This window comes from Lithobates pipiens, unplaced genomic scaffold (assembly GCF_037356315.1).
Source record: "Lithobates pipiens isolate NorthernLeopardFrog02 unplaced genomic scaffold, aLitPip1_a1.2 Scaffold_28, whole genome shotgun sequence".
Taxonomy (NCBI): Eukaryota; Metazoa; Chordata; class Amphibia; order Anura; family Ranidae; genus Lithobates; species Lithobates pipiens.
In genome coordinates, this window is record NW_027507789.1 from 37,827,757 (window position 1) to 37,847,141 (window position 19,385).

The 19,385-nt window shown below is 43.3% G+C and overlaps 1 protein-coding gene across 13 annotated transcripts in view; it reads right to left on the minus strand.

The window, feature by feature from the left end:
• Positions 1-19,385, minus strand: part of PTPRT (protein tyrosine phosphatase receptor type T) — a 654,130-nt gene that overhangs the window by 185,700 nt on the left and 449,045 nt on the right. For all 13 annotated transcript variants that reach the window (XM_077459099.1, XM_077459105.1, XM_077459107.1 and 10 more), the window contains 2 exons: positions 15,093-15,366; positions 4,720-4,756 (listed from right to left, as the gene is read on the minus strand). In XM_077459099.1, coding sequence (XP_077315225.1) covers positions 4,720-4,756; positions 15,093-15,366 — 311 coding nt within the window. The remainder of the gene's footprint in view (positions 1-4,719; positions 4,757-15,092; positions 15,367-19,385) is intronic.

The following is a 19,385-nucleotide window of genomic DNA, read 5'->3' on the forward strand; positions in this document are numbered from 1 at the left end:
GAAGACAAGGGCCTCATCCTCACAACCCTGGCCGTTGGTTGTGAGGGTCTGCGGGCGGGGGGCTTATCAGAATCTGGAAGCCCCCTTTAACAAGGGGACCCCCAGATCCCGGCCCCCCCCCTGTTTGAAATGGTAAGGGGGTACAAAAGTACCCCTACCATTTCACAAAGAAAGTGTCAAAATGGTTAAATAAGACAAACACACTTTTGAAAAATTCCTTTATTAAAAATAAAAAAAATAAAAAAAAGATTCCAGCGTTGCTAATCCACTCTTGCTATCCAGCGACGGGTCTCCGGGGTCCAGCGATGAATGATCATATCCAGCGACGGGGGATCTCTCAGTCCAGCGCTGTCCATACATCCGTCTTCTGTCTCCACTCCGGAGACACTGCAGAGAGCCCAGCGCTGACGTTTCTTATATTAGGAGGGCGGGGCCATCCGTCACCTGACCCCGCCCCTCTGACGCTGGAGAGGGAAGCCAGGGGTTCCCCAGTGACGTGTGGGTGACCCCGCCCCCTCTGATGTAACGCAGGTTTCCGTTACATCAGAGGGGGCGGGGTCACCCATACGTCACTGGGGAACCCCTGGCTCCCTTCACCAGCGTCAGAGGGGGCGGGGTCAGGTGACGGGTGGCCCCGCCCTCCTAATATAAGAAACGTCAGCGCTGGGCTCTCTGCAGTGTCTCCGCAGTGGAGACAGAAGAAGGATGTATGGACAGCGCTGGACTGAGAGATCCCCCGTCGCTGGATATGATCATCCATCGCTGGACCCCGGAGACCCGTCGCTGGATAGCAAGAGTGGATTAGCAACGCTGGAATCTTTTTTTTATTTTTTTTATTTTTAATAAAGGAATTTTTCAAAAGTGTGTTTGTCTTATTTAACCATTTTGACACTTTCTTTGTGAAATGGTAGGGGTACTTTTGTACCCCCTTACTATTTCAAACAGGGGGGGGCCGGGATCTGGGGGTCCCCTTGTTAAAGGGGGCTTCCAGATTCTGATAAGCCCCCCGCCCGCAGACCCTCACAACCAATGGCCAGGGTTGTGAGGGTGAGGCCCTTGTCTTCATCAACATGGGGACAAGGTGCTTTGAGGGGTCACAGACCCCCAAAGCATCCTCCCAATGTTGAGGGTATGTGGCCTGGTACGGTTCAGGAGGGAGGGGGGCCGCTCTCTGGCCCCCCCTCTTTTCCTGCGGCCTGCCAGGTTGCGTGCTCGGATAAAGGGTCTGATATGGATTTTTAGGGGGACCCCCACGTCAATTTTTTTTTAATTTGATGCGGGGTTCCCCTTAATATCCATATCAGACCTGAAGGGTCTGGTTATGGATATTTAGGGGGACCCCCACGTCAATTTTTTTTTTTAATTTGACACGGGGTTCCCCTTAATATCCATGTCAGACCTGAAGGGCCTGGTAATTGAATTTAGGGGAACCCCCACGCTTTTTTTTTTTTTTTTTTTTTTTAATCAATGAATGAATGAATTGTCGGCTAATACAGAGAACACTCATTGAGTGTTCTCTGTATTACGGGACCCGACAATAGCCGCAAGTGATTTTAAAAGACTTTTTTTCCTGCACAAATGACACTTTGTGCAGCGACAGTTCTAAGCAGCAGAAACATGCGCCCCTTCACAGGCATACTATAGATACCCCCCAGCTACGAAATTTAAAGGAATATTACACTTTTATTGTTTCACTTTAATCATTATTAAAATCACTGCTCCTGAAAAAACGTCCGTTTTTAAAACTTTTTTTTGCATTGATACATGTCCCCTGGGGCAGGACCCGGGTCCCCAAACACTTTTTAGGACAGTAACCTGCATATTACCCTTTAAAATTAGCACTTTAGATTTCTCCCATAGACTTGTATAGGATGTTCCGGCTTTTCGAATTTGCTGCCAACAGCCCAAATTGTTCACTGTTCGCTGAACAGGCGAACAGGCAATGTTCGAGTAGAACATGAGTTCGACTCGAACTCGAAGCTCATCCCTACTGCACATTAATGTACATTCATTGCATTACGGCAGCACCCACCCTAGGCGTCGGTCAATGAGTGTCTTGAGAAAAATTCATTTCTGGTTGCACTATTTCCCTGGACTCACAACTCACTAAAAAAACCTCTTTGTCAGAAAAGAACAACTTCATTTGGTTTAAAACTGCCTGGCCTATATGGAATAAATCACAATCTTGAGATGATTTAAAAAACTGACATTAAGCTCTTTATTGGCTGTTAAAGGTCACTACTGTCTTCCAACACTTTTGGTTTGTTTATTGTTAAGAAACTTCTATTAGGCATATATCACATATACGATCTTCAACATCAATTTTCAAAGTGCAACTTCAGCTTTGTTGAGGAAAAAAAGATCTTTCCAGGTCATCTATTTAAATTACAAAGATTTTTTTTCAGCAAGGCTTGTTATTTCAGATTTTTAAGTGCTTCATTTTGGTAGATATTTAGATAGGGCAGACTTTGCATTTGCAAAAATCTTACAAAATGTGTTGTTAGTGGCAGGTTTTGCTTTCATTGTAATCACATAATAATCCCTAGTACTGATGTTGTCTCTACCAATCATCTTCTATCTTCAGCTTGTTTAGGCTGTGAAAATGAAAGATAGAAGCTGATTGGTTGCCCTGCATGGCTCCTCCATATTTTGAAAAATCCCCCTATCTGTATCCTCAGCATCCCTTCAGGTCTGCAGCACTCAGTGGAATAATTGCATAAAACATGAAAGTAGCAGTGTCATGTTCTATATAACAGGCTTCTTCTTAAGGGGCAATGGCTTTTCTATTAGGGTCATTAGAGAATAGCCCATGTGTATACTACTATGCAGCACTATCGGCTAATAAGAGGACTTGAGTGTAGCCCAGCCCAAGATAGGTCACACTTCCTTTAATGGGTGCCCAGTGATCTAAGTAAGTAAAAGGGGGTATAGTAAGTACAGGGAGGGAGGTCAGTTGGGATTAAGTTATTTAAAGCCCAACAGAAATTTTGGTTTTAAATCAGTTTTGATCTATGTGGAAGACGTGCAGAGGTCTAACATGCTCAGTCAGAGCCAGTGCTCTAAAATCATTGGGGTGGCATGAGCTTTGCTGACTGTAGAGCTATAGATCTGATTCAGCAAAAACCTCTCTAGATGATCATACCCTGATGTTCAATGCAAGTCTGATGCCGAGTGGCTTCCCTGTTGCATTTTGAACACAGCAGGTTGCCCACTTGGCACAGACACCATCCAGAGAATGCTTTGTATTTCTCAATGAATGCAAAGCATTCACTGATTGAACAAAGTGGACAGCATGACTCCACCACCCCATCTCCTCCGATCAGAGAAAGCTTTGCACTCATTGAGAAAAGGCAAGGTAATCTCTGATTGGCACCCATGCTAACCAGCAGACGTGCTGTGTTCACAATGTTGCAGGGCATCAGCTCAGCATGGGACACAGAAGCTATTACAGTGAGTGGCAGCTTCTAGGGCAGTGGTCTTCAAACTGCATCCTCCGGGCCAGATGTGGTCCTTTGCTTTCCTTTATGTGTTCCTTGGGGCACCATTCCTCCCACAGACACCAATAATGGGGCACTACTCCTCCTTTAAATTGGTGGTAAACCCTTAAAAACCACTTTGACCTACAGGTAAGCCTAGATTAAGGCTTACCTGTAGGTCCAAGAAATATCTCCTAAACCTACACGGTTTAGGAGATATTTACTAAAAGACAGTCACAGCTGTCTACGGTGCATGCGCCGTAGACAGCGGCAGGTAGGCGCACTATCACCGTTAGCAGCTTGCCGCTGCTAACGGCGATATGCCATTAGTGGTGGCTCCCGTGTGCATGTGCGGGAGTGATGTCATCGCTGGTCAGGCGCTGTGAGTGGCCGGAGCAGCGATACCTGGAAGAAGATGGGACAGCAGTGACATCGCTGGCTCCTGTGTCAGGTAAGTGACACATGGGCTACTATGCGATGCATAGTAGCCAATTATGCTTTACCTTTGCAGGGAGACAAAGAGGAAGTAAACCCAGCAGGGTTTACTTCCTCTTTAAATACTAACAATGGGACATTTTTCCTCAAACTAGAACCAAGGATGGGGCATTGTTTACTCCCACTGCCCACCACTCATTAAAGCCTGAAGGACAGTAACTGGCCATTTGTTTAGAAAGTTTGGAGGCTCCTTTTCCCATATGTATACTACAGTATATGCACAGTTACATTTGTCCAAGCTGGACCAAACTATGTAAAAGATGTCATATTTAGAATAATTTTTTTAACTATGGCCCATAGTCTATGTCATAGGTTTTAATCATGTACACGGCACTGATATGAAATCATGCACTTAGTTAATCTAGCAAATCAGGCCCATAGACTTGTATTATGAAAAAGAACAAAAAACCATTGCGTAAAATTGGGGGAAGCAGAGTCTGAGTATAAAATGAGGAATCATTCTGCCCTATGTAAATATCCGTTTAATTTTTTTTTTAAAAAAACAAGCTTTTTTAAAACATTTATGCTAATTGATTACTTTGTTTACAACAACTCTTCACACAAATATATATATATATATATATATATATATATATATATATATATATATATATATATATAAAACAATCATTGTTAAGACTATACATCCCCTTTAAATTTTACTCTGGCCAAACCCAAGCTAGAATTATATAATAATGTTGCTATCATTTCACTATCCCCTCCGCTTATATAAAAAAACAAGTCTCACCTTTGGAGGCCAAACGGACGCAGCTGATTTTAGTTTCCTGTAAAACCAAAGAAAACAAGACAATCAGCGCAAACTCATTAGACGGCTTTATCGGTGTTGGAAAAAGCTATTTTTGCCACTGGCGGCCCCTGCTTCACAGAGCGCCTGGATTATGTTTTGAGTACACAGAAATGTTCTTGGAAAAGGAAGAACTGTTCACTTGATCTTACATTTCAAGTAATTACCTGGTGCTTGTAATTTCACACCACACCATGACAATTTTCACTTCCCAGTTTCTCATTCACAGAAGCAGAAAAGTAAAGGTGAGCGGGATAGACAGTTGTTGAGAAAAGTAGACACAGAAGGGCATGGGGCCTGCTGCTTCTGCTTACAAGCAGCCGGCCTTTCCTTATATTATCATACAAGGCTTTATTTTATATGAAAAACCACAAGACAGTAATGGAGGTGACATTGTACCATCTTCTACGCTACCTATCAGCAGTAGACATAGACTGCAAAGGGTGCAAGTAAATGGTTTAGCCTACCCCAAGGCTCTGATGTATTACCCTACACATATTCGTCATCTTCTTCTCTTAACGAAGATCTTTATTCTAGTTCTGTCCCCTATGGGGCAAAATACATGTAGTCCTTTGTCCCATGTTTTTACCCTTAGTTATTAGCACCCACCTACCCCCTCTTCTCCTGCCACGGCTGATCTCACAACACATTTATTAGGTTGATTATTAACAACCGTTTCCTTCAAATGGGACATTCCTGAGCATTACTGGGTGCCCCAGGGGACAGAGAGAAAGTACATGTATATTGGTCTGTTGACCTTGGCCCCGGTGCAGTCATTTCCCCCATGCCAGCCAACCGTCTCAACTACCTTGCTGTTCACTGTAATTGTTAAACAGCCATTGTTTTCTGAGCTGTTATTTTCTTAAAATTGACTGTATAGCATCAATTCAATACTCTAGTAAAGAAGTTCTGTTGCGGAGTCTGGCCTCTGTGCGTATCTGTTCGCCGATATATCTCCTTCAAACCTGTTGTCTCAGTAGGAGGGGCGGGAGGCAGGTAAGTACCATAACTAGGGTTAGAAAGCACTTAGAACAATAGGACACATGACTACACATACTTTGTCCCATAGAGACCAAATCTATAAATAAAAATCTAATGGTATTTTTTCTTTAAGGTGATATTTTTGTCTGAATCTCCCTGTATACTACTACTCTCTCTATGTTCATTCCACAAAATCGTTATCAACCACTCATCACAAGCTGGGTATTTGATGTCACCAACAATGATGTCACCTGCTGTGATGCTGGTGCTGCAAAATAAGTCAGAACTGAAAGCATTAGGCTTTTTTCATGCAGCTATGATGATGGCTACTAATGATGGCTATAATGATGGCTACTGCCATGAGGTTACATCAGCACTGCAGCTATGATAGACCCTAGCACTGATACCATGCCTCCACCATTGTCTACATCAGTGGTCTCCAAACTCTGATGTGGCCCTTTGCTTGCCTTTATCGGGCCCTTAGGGCACTATTCTTCCCACTGATACAATACATGATTACTCCCATTGACACCAATAATGGGCCACTAGTCTTTTCACTTACACCAGGGGTGTCCAAACTACGGCCCTCCAGTTGTTCAGGAACTACAATCCCCATCATGCCTAGTCATGTCTTTGAATGTCAGAGTTTTACAATGCCTCATGGGATGTGTAGTTCTGCAACAGCTGGAGGGCCGTAGTTTGGACACCCCTGACTTACACCAACAGATAGAGAACTATGCATTTAACTGACATCACAGATGGAGCCCTATTTCTTCCACTGACACCATCAATGGGTCACTATTCCCCCCACTGACACCAATGATTGGGATTATTCTTCCCACTAATACCAATGATGGGGCACTATACCTCCCACTTATACCAATGATGGGGATATTCTTCCCACTAATACCAATACCTCCCACTGCCCACAGGTGTTATGTAATTATTTTACCCCCAGTGACCACTAAATCTGAGGCATTTTCTACTCCCGCTGGCCACAGTCTGGCCCTCCTAAAGTCTGAAGGACAGTAAACTGCTTAGAAAGTTTGGAGACCCCTAGTCTACACATTGTCATTCATAAAACTCTGCCTGACATATGTTGCTTTTTTTTTTTAAATGGCCAGGCATAGACAGGACATAGACATGACACCAGAGCTGGTGTCTATCATACCTTTAGCACTAATGTCGATGGTTGGAGCTGTACTTTCTGAAGTATGATATGTTTTTTAGTTGCATGAAGAAAGCCAGCCCTGACTACAGGGCAATAAACAGCTACATTCATTTCCAAAGTTAATGCAGTGATGGTGCCAGGAGTTCTACCTTTTTCTTTCTCCTTTCATATATACCAGTGATGGCAAATATTGGCACCCCAGATGTTTTGGAACTACATTTCCCATGATGCTCAACTACACTGAGCATCATGGGAAATGTAGTTCCAAAACATCTGGGGTGCCAGGTTCGCCATCACCCTCACTACTGCTACTGATCCCTGGTCAGCCACTGCAGATTCCTACAAACTCCCTCTACTGATTGCAGATCAACCTCTGCAGAGTCCTATAAATCCCTACTACTGATTAAAGATCAGCCTCTGCAGATTTCTATATATTACCCCCAATACTAACCGCAGATCAGCCTCTCCCCTGTGTCAGTGAGCTGCGGGGGAGAGGAGCAAGCAACCACAACCCAGCCGTTGTCAAGTGCTCTCTACATTTATTACAAATAAGGCAGTCTAGGTAGGAGCAGGGAACATTTTAAAGCTGAACTCCAGCTTTTGATACACTTTACAGAGTTAGTGTGGGTCAGCTTGGCACAAACGAACAATGTCCCTCACTAACATGTGAGGCCGCTGGATGTGCTGTTTAAACTGTATGTAGCTGAAGCTAAATACAACATACCACACTGTGTTCCAAGTTCGAGACGAAAGCCTCCTGTCTCATAACCATTGCACAATAGAGCTTCCTCTGATTGGCTAAGTCAGATGGTGGGGGGGTAATGATGTCACAACCTTTGACTCATTCAATCGGAGGAAGCTTTGTATTCATTGCTAAAATACATTGCTTTCTCCTAATGTCTGAGCGCCAATCAGATAGACTCTACTGTGTTTTTGGGGATGAGACAGCAAGTCTCAGCTCCAACCCAGAACTCAGAAAGCAACGTATTCTAGAAATGAATACAAAGCTTCCTCTGACTGGATGAGTCAGGGGTTGTGACATCATCAGCCCGCTCTCTCTGACTCAGCAAATCAGACAAAGCTCAATTGTGTCATGGGTATAAGACAGGAGGCTTTCGGTTCAAACCTGGAACACAGTGCAATATGCTGTATGGAGCCTCCACTACATACAGTTTATACCGCACATCCAGCGACCTCACATGTTAGTGAGGGACATAGTTTGTTTGGGCCAAGCCGTCACAAACTATGTAAAGTATATCGAAAACTGGGGTTCAGCTTTAAGCAATAGTTAGACTTGGGCTTTCACTTTAAGATACAAAGGCAGTGGATGGGGGTGCTCACCTACTGCGGTTGCAAAAAAACGTGTCCCATTCAAGAAAATGGGGATGCGCCACAACTACACGCAAAATGGATTGCTTTTCAGATTATGGCAATTTAGCCACACGTGTGAACATAGCCTAAGGCCTCTTGTAAACAGCGTTAGAAAAAACGAGCTTCAAAGCCACTACCAACACTAGCTGTAAAAAGACGCTTTTAGTAGCTTTTTGCATTGGCGTTAATGCACGTTTAGCCGCGTTAGCTTTTAGCAGTGTTTCTCTGCCTCTACTGTATTTAAAATCAATGGTTCCCTATGAAAGCTGTCTACTGATCCAACTTTCAGCCCACTAATTTGATTTCCTGACCTAACGGGCTGCATGTTTGGATAAGGGTCTGGTAAGGATTGGGGGACACGCCATTTTTATTTATTTTTTGAGTGGGGTTTCCTCTCAAAATCCATACCAGACTGAAGGTTCTGATGTAGTCTCTCTTGGAAGGGGACCCCCACACAGTTTGTTTTTTTCCATTTTGGCATGGGGTTCCCTTTCAAGATCCATACCAGACTCAAAGGGCCTGGTATGAATCTTGGGGGGCCACACCGTTTTTAAAAATGTATATTGGCATAGGGTTCCGCTTCAAGATTCTCAAAATATGCACCACAAGTCGGATCAGTATGACTTTTATTCAAATCAATGGGCTAAAAGTTGGATCAGTAGACGGCTTTCAAAGGTAACCACAGATTTTGAATAGAGGCAGAAGAACGGTGCTGAAAAGCTAATGCAACTAAACACACATTAACGCCAATGCAAAAATCTACTAAAAGTGTGTTTTTACAGAATTTTCCTAGCGTTGGTAGTGGCTTTGCAGCTCGTTTTTTCTAACGCCCGTGTACAGGAGGCGTAAATATTCTGAAAACACAGAGTTTTCACTAAGCGCATTGCTGTCAGGAGGTTAAAAAGAAAACCAAGCCGGGGTATATACCGGGTCCCTTATGTCTACTAGAAATGTCAACATTTTATCAGAGTGTATCTTTGACAAAAACATTAATGAGCCTAAGCACAGACACATAGACAGCTTATGTTATTTTGCTTCAGTCCCTCATTAGCTTGTATTCAGCAACAACATCTACGTCAATTAGTCATACTACAAAGGCTTATGTTGTTGTAGGCTGCTGTCATGTCTTTGATAAGTGTAACATTGCACTTCCCATATGATGCACTGACAGAATAGCATATACTAGGAGACACCGTGCCCTCCTCCGCCTTCTAAATATGTGTAACATGTACAAAGAAATACTGGGTGCATTTACAATATCTACTATGCTTTGGCTACTGTTTAACAAAGAGTGACATGTCAGCTTCACAATGCTAATGAAAACTGTCTGCACGCAGAATAATAGCATAAAATGTGCAAAAATGTGTTACAATGCACAACAGCTAATGAGATGTTTGTATTCCATTTCCACACAGATTCTAAAATGACAGCTATAATCAGATCATGATTTGTTTTGTGTTATTGTTTTTTTATTATTATTTTTATTTATTTATTTTTTATTGATCATGTATGTACGATCTGCACATTAAAGCAGAACTCCAGGCAAGGTAATAAATACATAGTTTAAAAACCTACATGTTAACCGTTTTACTGGCCAAATCATATTTAATTCTAGTTCAGCCAGTCTTGCGTGTTTATTCAGGCAAATGACACACTTATTTCCTGGTTCAGATAAATGGCTTTCTGTGTCGCCTCCCCACCTCCTGCATGCTCATTGGACACAGAATCAGCATCCTCCTCCTCTCTGTTCAATGAGCAGGAAAGAGAGTCAGGAGGAAGTATGCCTAGGTTCACACAAGTGCTGCCTTATAACCTTGTGTTTTTGCAGCATGTTTGTAAACAGGTGGAATTGGGAAGAGTTCCCCTTTAAGGAATATCCCTCCACTACTGGTGAGGAGTGGTAGTCCTCAGTACATTGGTAGTAGGGTGGCTAGGGGCTTTTCAGTCTTGGACTGGAACAGGAAGAGAAGAAAAAGAAAGAAGAAGAAAAAAGAAGAAGATGAAGAAGAAGAAAGAAGAAGGGAAAAGAAGAAAGAAGAAGGAAGAAGAAGAAGATGAAGAAGAGGAAGAAGAAGAAGAAGAAGAAGAAGAAAGAAGAAAGAAGAAGAAAGAAGAAGAAAGAAGAAGAAAGAAAAAGAAACAAGAAGAAGAGAGAAGGAATAAGAAAAAGAAGACGGAAGAAGATGAAGGAATAAGATTAAGAAAGAAGAAGAAGAAAGATGAAGAAGAAGAGAGAAGGAAGAAGACGAGAGAAGGAAGAAGGCGAGAGAAGGAAGAAGAAGAGAGAAGGAAGAAGAAAGAAGAAGAGGGAAGAAGAAAGAAGAAGAGGGAAGAAGAAAGAAGAAGAGGAAAGAAGAAGAAGAGGAAAGAAGAAGAAGATGAAGGAAGAAGAAGAAGAGAGAAGGAATAAGAAAAAGAAAAAGGAGGAGGAGGAGGAGGACTACAGGTCTCACCCCCAAGAGGCAGCGAGACCCGTTGGAGCAGGGGATAGGTCATATGTGGCTTATCTGTTACATGGGACATTCCTTAGCACTGCTGGGTGCCCAGGGGACACATAGGAAGTACATGTATAATGGTCTGTTGACCTTGGCCCAGGTGCAGCCATCTCCCCCGTGCCAGCCAAACGCCTCAGCTACCTTGCGATTCACTGTAATTGTTGAACAGCCATTGTTTTTTGAACTGTGATTTTCTTAACATTGATTGTGCAGCATCAAGTCAATGCTCTAGTAAAGAATTTCTGTTGCGGAGTCTGGTCACTGTGCGTATCTGTTTGCCGATATGGCTCCCAACCAATACCTGGAGAGGTGTGAAAGGAATTTATGATGGGTGAAGACAGGGCAGCAGATCCAGAGTGAGAGTGGAACCCATCGAGTTCACCTGGGAGTGGGGGGTAGTAAGCTCAGCCAGACGGGTGGAGCGGTTCATTCCTTGGCCACCACCTCTGCGCGGAGGATACTGGTAGGGGGCCAGGAAAGGATAGAGGCCCTGCCCCAGGGAAGATTAAGGAAAGCAAGCCCACTACCTAGGCTAGCCATGCACAAGGGAGCTTGACCCTTCCCTACATGTTTTTAATGCATTTCCATGCTTCGTGCACTTTTATTTTTGTAGGAGAAGTACAAAACCCTTAAAAAAAGCACATACTGTAAAATGTGTCAAAAATGCACATGGATGCGTTTTTCATGCACTTCCATTGAGGTCATCATCAATCATTGTGTGCCACCAAATTAAACACCTGCACCTTTTAAAAAATGGCACTGCACTGATGTGAATGGGTACCATAGGAGAAGAATATGATTTCTATAGTCATGCACTGCAGTGTGTCAGCAGATGTAGGCAAAATCGCACTATGGAGTACAGGGCCTAAAGCTGAACTAGGAAGTAGTGATGCTGAAGCAGCAGAGTGATCTTCTCGACCATAGAGTGTAGCAGAGTTGTGTAAATCACAAGAATGACTAAGCCAAAAGACAAACCCTTTATCTAGGAAAAATAAACAAACATATATGCATTTAGACCACAATGCCAAAAAAAGTATTATTATAGGTGCTCATATAACACCCACAATTTATACAGCACTTTTACAGACGTTGCATATTGTAGATTCACATCAGCCTCTGCCCACAAGAGCTTGCAATCTGAGGTCCATTCTTTACATTTATGCATACTAGGGCCAATTAACATACTAGCATGTCTTTAGCATGTGGTAGTAAACAACACACAAACATGCAGTCTCTACGCAGTTATTGTGGTGCATAGGATTTGGTAAGGGACCCCTTTCAGGATCTATCGAGATCCTTACAATTGAGCTCTACCCATGGCCTGTCTGTAGCTTTGCCTTTGGTGGTCTTCTATATTGGCACTAGTGCTCATAAAGTCTTTTGCAGACAGTTTTTAGCCCCCTTTTTTGCTCTTTCCCCATTTGTCTGACATTTACCTGTGGCTCCCAGGGGGCTGTTTGGTCCTGGTCCTCCTGACCAGCCCCCATGGCCTTCATGGCCTGGAGTGTGGATCCATCCAATTCCGAGTCTCGTGGCTGGCTAGCCCGAGGCAAAGTAACTTGAAGGAGGATTCAAAGGTAGTCCAGTGCCGTCTCATCTGTAGAGAGGCCCAGCAACTGGAGAAGCAACCAGGAGAGGACTCTTCGGGAGAAGGCCATGCATAAGGCTGGCTTCTCAGAAAGAGCCTGGAGGCTCAGTTGAAAGACACCAAGCGAATCTACACTCATACGGTATCGCCAGACCGGCTGCGAGATACTGGTACCGTATGATAGCTCTCTAAATTTATCTATATCCTTCTGTTATATGGAAGTCTGTGGCAGAGACTTTATTCACAATTGTTCTACATCAAGTCTGTGGCAAAGACTTTGTTCAAGTTTTCTATATGCAAGTCTGTGGCAGAGGCTTCGCTTTACTCAAACACTCTATAGGCTGCTAGGCCTAGTGAGAGGAGGTCTATCAGGTAGCTGTGAGAATCCAGTTGTGAGTGACAATTCTCTGGATTTCTATAGTGAGAGACTTCCTATCTTTTGCAGTTCCAAAAGTACTGAACTTCCTATCTAGCCCTCTACTCTTCATTGAGAGACTGTTCTGCCCAATTAAACCAGCCGAGATCCTTACAATTGAGCTCTACCCATGGCCTGTCTGTAGCTTTTCCTTTGATGGTCTTCTATATTGGCACTAGTGCTCATAAAGTCTTTTGCGGACAGTTTTTAGCCCCCTTTTTTGCTCTTTCCCCATTTGCCTGACATTTACCTGTGGCTCCCAGGGGGCGAGCTGTGATGTATTTTGTCACTTACTATGAAGGAAATGGATCTTTCACAAGGGCAACAACTTTCTATACCTATGTATAGATTAAACTATACATCTATCTGATGTTTGATATTATATGGACCTTGGCCTTTTGTTTACAGTTTCTTGTGAGATATACTGCACCTGGGATATTGGGATATCTGCTCCTGAAGAAGAGGAACACGCAAAACATGTTGAGCTTTATGTCAAGGGTTGGTGGAGCCCTCCACTATTTGCATTATTTTTTTTTTTTGGTCTGTAATCAACAGATTATTGGATTTGAGCCACCACCCTCAAACACATAGGGTGCAGAATGCTACTGTGTTTTTCACCTGAAGGTTTTAAGTTAATGTTAGGTTTTAAGTTTTTATTGTATTAAGTATAACGTTTTGTATTTTTCTTTGTCTGGTTGTGCCCAAAAAATCCACGAACTGCAGTTCAGTCATCTTTTGGTTTTATGTATAGAATATCTTAGCCCTTGTACACACGGTCGGAACATTCTGACAACCAAATCCGTTGTATGTTGTCCGCCAGATTTTGCCCGACGGATCTTGTCCGCAACTGTTGCATACACACGGTCGGACAAAGTTGACGGAAAATCCGATCTTTCAGAACGTGATGACGTAATTTCGTTATGATGGGACTTCGTTCAGGCTAGTAGCCAATAGCTTTGATGTAGGAATTTGATCTGAGCATGCGTGGCACTTTGTCCGATCGGAATTCTCTACACATGATCGGAGTATGTCCGATCGGAGCAGTTTGTCGGAAAATATTTCCAGCAAGTTGGAAAATTTGGTCCGACGGATATTCCGACGGAAACAGTCCGATGCATACCACACACAGTCGGAATATCCGACAAACCGCTCCGATCGGACACATTCATATGGATGCTCCGACCGTGTGTACAAGGGCTTAGGATGTGCCATTGCTGTATGATTAGGGTTTACAAGTGTCCATAGTGCAATCCAAAAGTTCCTGGTTCGATCTGTTTGTAATTTTTGTGCATAGGATTTGAACCAATGACCCTAGAGATGTAAAGTAGGAGTGCCACTGTGTGGCTCAAAGATATCCTGCTGTTTTTGATGGGGAAGAGCCGCCATCAGGTTTTTATTGCTGTATGTGTCTTTATTTGGGACATTCCCCTCACTTCCTATCAGGACAGGAAATATTTGGAACTTCAGCCAATGATTTTTATAAAAAAAAAAAATATCTGGAATAAGGCTTTAAACTGGGTATATAGGTGTTTGCCTGGATTTCAACTTAAATTAAAGATAATTAACCTCATATCGTTAGAAGAACACCATGTGAAAATGTAGTATCCCATAGCAGCCAGGTCAGACTACATATTTCACCAATTGGATTTTAGCAAACAGAACTCTGAAGAGAAAGAAAGGCAGCCGCCATGTTTATGGCATGGATGGCTGCAGTAGCAGTCCATTCACACAGGGGCAACACGACTTCCAGCGAGACTTTGGGAGGCAACTTGGACACGACTTGATTATGAATCACAGCACTACTTGAGGCAACTTACAAGGCAACTTGAAGCTGCCTCCAGGACAGGGGACTTTGCCAGTGGCCAATCACATAATAATCAGCTCTGTGGGAGGGAGGGGTTTGCCTAGAAAACTATTTTTACTCCCTGAAAAGTTGCTTCAGTTAAGACAGGGGATCAGATTTGGAGGCAACTTCCATTGAAATCAATGGGTACAAGTTGCCTAGAAGTCGGATTGAAGTAGTACAGGAACATTTTCTGAAGTCGGAGCGACTTCAGTAGTGTACATTAAGACGGCTCTCATTCACTTACATTGATTTTATCATGTTGTGCGACTTGAGGCAACTTGGGATGACTTCAAGTCGGATCCAACGTTGCCCCTGTGTGAATGGACTTTAAGGCTTGCCCCCTCTGGTCCTTAAACTGCATTTGGTTCCTATGAAGTAATTCACTGGCTTCAATACTGCAGCTTGGAATGCCTTCTAAGCAAGATTAAAAATTTTCACCATGCACGTACCCCATTGGCAGAGCTCAGGGCCTGGAAGTATATACTGTAGCTTTTCATGGGTGATAGAGGTGGGTTCCAGTAGCCGTTGTAGGTCCTGTTGTCTCCCACAGTAAAGGGCTGAGTGGCTGCTAGCTGTGTAGGTTTTAGTTCTGCGGCAAAGTAATGGGGGGATTCCATGACTGAAGCATTTCGATAACTCACGGGCACGGGAAAACATCCACTGGCATCGGCCGCCCGCCCAGATCTCTGTGCCCGTTCCTCCTTTACTACCAGTTGGTATACACTACCGGACCAAAAAGAGAAAAGAACAATGAAGGTAATGGGAAGTACAAGAAGAATAGGCAGTACAGAGATATAATATATAGTTATCTGGCAAAGCTTTAAAGAATAAAGAAAAATTAATCTTTAAAATAAACCATGGCAATTCAATTGAACATAGGATGAAAAAATGCATAATATCTTTAGTGCAATCTGCATGTCAAAGCAGTCAATAAATACAAATACAGTGCCTTGAGAAAGTATTCCTTACCCCTTGAAATTTTCCACATTTTGTCATGTTACCACCAAAAACGTAAATGTATTTTATTGGGATTTTATATGATAGACCAACACAACGTGGCAAAGTGGCACATAATTGTGAAGTGAAAGGAAAATGATAGATGTTTTTCAACATTTTTTGCAAATAAATATCTGAAAAGTGTGGCGTGCATTTGTATTCAGCACCCTTTACTTTGATACCCCTAACTAAAATCTAGTGGAACCAATTGCCTTCAGAAGTCATCTAATTAGTAAATAAAGTCCACCTGTGTGTAATTTAATCTCAGTATAAATGCAGCTGTTCTGTAAAGCCCTCAGAGGTTTGTTAGAGAACCGCAGTGAAAAAATAGCATTGTGAAGGCCAAGGAACACACCAGACAGGTCATGGAGAAGTTTAAAGCAAGGTTAGGTTATATAAAATAACCCAAGATTTGAACATCTCACATAGCACTGTTCAATCCATCATCAGAAAATGGAAAGAGTATGGCACAACTGCAAACCTACCAAGACATGCTCTCCTTGCCTGTAAACTGATAGGCAAGGAGAGCATTAATCAGAGAAGCAGCCAAGAGGTCCATGGTAGCTCTGGAGGAGCTGCAGAGATCCACAGCTCAGGTGGGAGAATCTGTCCACAGGACAACTATTAGTTGTGCTCTCCACAAATCAGGCCTTTTTGGTAGAGTGGTCAAGAAGAAAGTCATTGTAGAAAGAAAGCCATAAGAAGTCCTGTTTGCAGTTTGCAAGAAGCCATGTGGGTGACACAGCAAATATATGGAAGAAGGTGATCTGGTCAGATGAGACCAAAATTTCCCTTTTTGGCCTAAAAGCAAAATGCTATGAGTGGCGGAAAACTAACACTGCACATCACCCTGAACTCACTTTTTTCAGCAGGAACAGGGAAGTTGGTCATAGTTGATGGGAAGATGGATGGGGCCAATTACAGGGCAATCTTAGAATGAAATCTGTTATGCGTGTACACACGACCGGACTTTCCAGCAGACTAGGTCCGACTGTCTTTCCAACAGACTTTCGGGAGCCGCCGACGGACTTTCCGGATGGACGGACTTTCCGGATGAACGGACTTGGACACATACAATGACACCAAAGTCTGACGGATTTGACCGTGATGACGTACGACCATACTAGAATAAGGAAGTTCATAGCCAGTAGCCAATAGCTGTCCTAGCGTCTGTTTTTGTCCGTCGGACTAGCATACAGCCTAACTGATTTTTTGACCGGACTCGGAAAGATTTGAAACATGTTCAAGGGGTGTGAATACTTTTTCAAGGAACTGTATAGAGGCATCTGAAGTTATATGCGGATCTAAAATGGCTAGAAAATGCATATTTTTACTCTTCTCCTTAACTAGTGTAGAATAGATGTTCCCTAACTCTAGCAAATGACTGCTAGGCCATACTCCCAAAACTCAGCCCCCCACCTCTTTTTTTATGTAAATGAAAGGAGACCAAATCACAAATGGAGTTAAAATGGCCATCACAGCCTTTTATTAACAATTCAACTTAAATTCCTTAACTGGTTCCTGACCGACTCATGTACTTTTACTGTGGCACAATGGCACCACTGCGCAAAAAACCCTGTATGGGTACGGGGTCCCCTTTAAGAGCCGCTGGAGGGCACGCGCACGTGCCCGCTGCATGGTGGGGAACGCGGTGCACATGGCTGGTGGACGCCATCGCCTCCGGCCACGCTTGATAGGTGAGCGAGAGCCAGCATGGGGATTTGTGTGTGTAAACACACAAATACCTATTCTGTCAGGGAAGAGGAGACATATTGTTTGTTCCTACTAAGTAGGAACAACAATAGTTTTCCTCCCCCAGTCAGTCCTATCCCCTCATAGATAGAACACATCTAGCGAACACACACATTTAACCCCTTGATCGTCCCGTAGTGTTAATCCCTTCCCTACCAGTGACATTTACACAGTAATCAGTGCATATTTATAGCAGTGATCGCTATATAAATGTCAATGGTACATACACTGAAACAACAAATTCATAGAATCAAAACACAGGGAGGCTGGGTGGGAAGTTTCTTTGTCCACCGATTTCCAATGGATGCAAGTCTGAACCACTCCCTAAGATGCACAAGACCCCACCCAGCCATATGCTAACCCCAATCAGCCTCCTACTTAACCCTGTCTAGACTGTCTTCACCCTGTCATGCATGCCCTCTGATTTTTTATGTATTTATTTTTGATTTCTCCGGTCCTGTTGGCCCTCAAACGACACGGGAAACCATGATGACCAACAAAGGGGCTTTAGAATCAGGATGGGTCACATTTGACTTTTCACAGAAAATGTTGAGCTTTGTACAAAGCTTCAACTGTTAATATATCTGGATACCCTAATGCTTTTGACATGTAGTTTTCACTAAAAGTAACCTCTCCTTATACTTTTTTCAGTTTGAACTACCTAGAATTATATTAGGCATTGGACTATATATATAAAAAAGCATTTCTCAACCTTTTTATTCATGGGGAACCTCTGTAATTATTCTCATGTCTCAGGGAACACCTGCTGAAAATGGTTATATCTACATTTGGCGGTATAATAGCATGAACAGTGAGTCATAGAAAGTTAGAAAGTTTTTATTACAAAAATACAGAATTTGACATACCTAAAGTAGTCAACACTCTTTTAAACTGGAAATGATGCCTCCTGCCTGCTAGAAACTTTAAAATAAGCCTGCAAGACGTTTTCTAACCCAAAGCAGTCATGCTGAAATGCCTCCTTTTGATTTTGTTGTCTGTCTGTGCACCCCTATAAAGCTGTAGCTAATAAAAAAAAATTCTCTGTAGCTTTAGTTACATAACTTACCTGTAATAAAGTATGACCAGTGAGTCTGCTGGAAATCTTCTCTGCAGGGCTGCCCTGTCCTCTTCCTGCTTCTGAACTTCTGGCACTGTATGGCTTAACAGATTTAGATTTCCAGGTTCAGCTGCACCAAAGATAATCCAACAGGGAGATGCCCCCTTGTGCCCTCTCCTCCATTGAGAAAAGTTCTTTCACTGCCTGTAGCACAATGTGTGAAAAGGGGAGAGAATTCTGTGACTGATCAGACTCCATTATTCACGGATTGTGTGGCAGGACTTTTCTCAATGGAGAAGAGGGCAGGAGGGGATCTTCTTCAGTGCCCAGATTCTTCAGTGCCTAAAGCTATTGACCCCCACAGCGCTGGAATTTCAATGGCAGGAAGAGGACAGGGCACCTCTGCAGTGAAGATTTCTACAGAATCCAGCAGCCTGCACATCATGGGACATGGGACTTCAAGAGGAAGTAAACCCCGATGGGTTTACTTCCTCTTTGTCTCCCTGCAAAGGTAAAGCATAATGGGCTACTATGCATCGCATAGTAGCCCATTATGTGTCACTTACCTGACACAGGAGCCAGCGATGTCACCACTGTCCCCTGTAGTCCGGAGAATCCATCTTCTTCCGGGTATCGCTGCTCCGGCCACTCACAGCACCGGAGCAGCGATGACCTCACTCCCGGGCATGCGCACGAGAGCTGCCACTAACTTTAGGCATATCGCTAACGGCTAACGGCAATAGTGCGCCTGCGTGCCACTGTCTACGGTGCATGCGACGTAGACAGCTGTCGCTGTCTTTTAGTAAATATCTCCTAAACTGTGTAGGTTTAGGAGATATTTCTTGGACCTACAGGTAAGCCTTAATCTAGGCTTACCTGTAGGTCAAAGTGGTTTGTAAGGGTTTACAACCACTTTCATTGCAAGTAAGGCTCAGTT